Below are 2,611 nucleotides of genomic sequence, written 5' to 3' on the forward strand. Positions count from 1 at the left end.
CCCCACCACCGCTAATGATGGGCACAACTGAAAGCATCTACCCTCCATAACGGACTTTGCCTCAAAGAACTCAATTGCAGTATGGCCAACAGTGATTTCAACACCCGCCTTGCCTCCCTGAACCTGTACTCCTGAACTGGGGCATCGACTGAACCAAGGTTTCAGCTCAGCCTGTTGCAAAATAAATAAATGAAGTGCAAATATTGACAGTTCTCATGCAACTCCTAAATACACGAAAAAAGGCTCCCTGGAACACAAGCAAACGGGCAAAAGGGAAACAATGGGAGGAGGTGGAGACAAGAGAAGAGGCGGCCCGGGAAGAGCCGGGAAAGGGGGCAACGTGAATGACAGGTCTTAACTGCGACTCCACACGCCACCGCCTGGACGCAAGTACTAAGTACAGCCGCCGCCGCCGCCACCTGGGGCACGGAGCTGCCGGGGCAACCGCTCACCGGGCGCGGCCGGACACGCACCTGTGATACTGCGCCTGCAGGAACTGAAATTCCTCTTTAATCCGGTCCAGGGACTCCGGGATAGTGAACTTGAAGGGCTGGCCTGCAGCCTGGTGCGGCGTCTAGGGACGACCAGCGAGGGGGACCGAGGGACGGATATGAGGGCGGTTGGATAGAGAAGTCAGAGAACGAAAGAGTGGGTGGGACATAAACAAAAAATAAAGTTAGAAGTGGCGGAAAACAGAGCCCCAAACTCGAGTTTGCACTTCACTTTGGGGAGAGGGAAGGTGGACCCTCCCAGATCCGAAGCTTCTAAAGAGGCTTGGAGCCTCTTCCAGCCTCCAGGGCGGGTCGCGCGATAAGCGCGCCCGGGTCACCTGGCTGAAGGGACAGGGGCTCCCCGGCGGCGAACGGGGAGGACCTGGCCAGACTGTCATCGACACCGCCGCCCTCTGCCTCACCGGGGCGATAATGACCCCGGGCACCAGAGGAGAAAACCCCTTTACGCTTCTCGTTTCCAGTGTCGCCGGGGCCACCTCCAGGCGCGCCGGAACGGGGGCCGCATTGACATGTAAATAGGCGAGACGAAAAACAAAGGGGGGGCGCACTACCCGCCTCCGGGAAGGGAGAGGATGTGGCCGCAGGAGAAACCCCAGTCTCCCCGAGCGCCCCGCCCGCCCAGTCTAGACATCAAGTAGGAGGGAGCCCAGAGCAAAGGGGGGAAATTGAGAGTTTCAGTCCACTCCCCACCACAGGAGGGGAGGGTCCGGGACCTCCCAAGCCTTGCACCCCTGGAGGCCAGGGTCTCCGCCAAAATGCAGCAGCCACCCACCTCCTCACCCAAAGCAATAGCACCCACCCACCCCCACTACCCTGCTCCCTATTCAGCCACCCAACCGCGCCTCACCGGGTGCCGGCTCTGCGGGAACATCGCTCTGGCGGCGGCCGCGGCTCTGTTCCCGGGCAACTCAATTCTCCGCTCAATTTCCAACTTTAATCTCGCCGAGGAAAATTAAGCCGGGAAGCCAGGCAAAAGCGGGTAGCGCGCTGGCCACGCACGCAGGCGCGCTCGGCGGGGCGCACAGGCCGCTCCTGATCCCGCCGGTGCGGGCTCCCGCGCTCAGGGCCACATCACGGGGCAACCCGGGCCCGGCTGCACCAAAAACCTGCGGGGCGCCGCCAGCACTCGGGAAGAGGGCGCAAGGGCTACGCTCCAATCCGCGGGCCTCGGCCGCCCGTGCTGGGAGGTGGGGGCGCGGTGACTCCCGGCGCGCTCCCCTCGGCGATCCGCGTTCGCCGCAGCCGTCCCGGGCAAACAAATCCAGGCGGGCTGCTCTCCTTCGCTATTCTCCGGGTCCGCCTCTTTTCCGGGTTTTCCCCGCGGCGCCGGCCGCCGGCGAGGTGCAGGTGGCGCGGCGCTCCGGGCTAACCCCACACAAACAAACGTGACGGCGTACAGGGCTGACCGCCGCGGGTCCGGGCAGCGCCCACAACCAGGCACCCGCGGGCTCCCTGGAGGCAGCGGGGTGCGCGGTCCAGGCCGCAGCAGAGGCTCCGCGCCCGGCGCTCCGCAGCCTTAATCCGAGCCGAGGAGCGCGGGATGACGATGAGGCGGAGAAAGTGAGGAGGGCGCGCCGGGAGGCGGCTTGGCACGCCCAGTGCGGCCGGCTCTCGGTATTCTCCGCAGTTGCACAAACCCTCCTAACCCTCCTGGGCTACTCCGCGGAGGGCAGTCCCGCAGCCTCTCGCTGCTCCTCGAGCCCTGGGCGCATCCGGGCGCCACGGCCCGCGCGCACTCGTCCTGCACGGCCGGCGCGACCGCTCCGGACCTTTCCTCCGAGCCTCTCTGTCGACCCCCTTTCTTTCTTTCTCTTCGTCCGCCTCTCCGCAAAGGGCGCTCCAGCCCACTGCAAAGTTCTCTCACGACCCGAAGAACGACATCCAAGAGATGGCGGGGAAAAGTCCAAGAGTGCTCTCCACTGCTCGGCCTCCCTCCCCGGCGGGCAAACTCAGCGGGCGAGTCCGGAGTATTCGCGGCGGGGGTTAAGTCGCCGAGGGCCACCGGAGGTCCGGGTTGGTGGCGCGGGTCCCGCCCGGCCGTGCGTAGGTGGGGGTGGCGCAGTCGGCTGCCTCGGGGACGCGGGGCACAGGGTACCCAC

The 2,611-nt window shown here is 65.0% G+C and overlaps 1 protein-coding gene across 2 annotated transcripts in view; it reads right to left on the minus strand.

Annotated features, from left to right (window-relative positions):
• Window positions 1-2,602, minus strand: part of LOC112411741 (transducin-like enhancer protein 1) — an 88,722-nt gene extending 86,120 nt beyond the window's left edge. Inside the window, exons 1-2 of one of the 2 annotated variants that reach the window (XM_024763031.1) lie at window positions 1,360-2,602; window positions 474-574 (exon numbers count right to left, since the gene is read on the minus strand). In XM_024763031.1, the coding sequence (XP_024618799.1) occupies window positions 474-574; window positions 1,360-1,383 (125 nt within the window). In that variant the 5' untranslated portion in view covers window positions 1,384-2,602. The remainder of the gene's footprint in view (window positions 1-473; window positions 575-1,359) is intronic. The other variant, XM_024763032.1, reaches the window with a different exon arrangement.
• Between the last annotated feature and the right edge of the window lie 9 nt (window positions 2,603-2,611).

Source organism: Neophocaena asiaeorientalis, unplaced genomic scaffold (genome assembly GCF_003031525.2).
Source record: "Neophocaena asiaeorientalis asiaeorientalis breed wild unplaced genomic scaffold, Neophocaena_asiaeorientalis_V1.1 scaffold449, whole genome shotgun sequence".
NCBI classification, from domain to species: domain Eukaryota; kingdom Metazoa; phylum Chordata; class Mammalia; order Artiodactyla; family Phocoenidae; genus Neophocaena; species Neophocaena asiaeorientalis.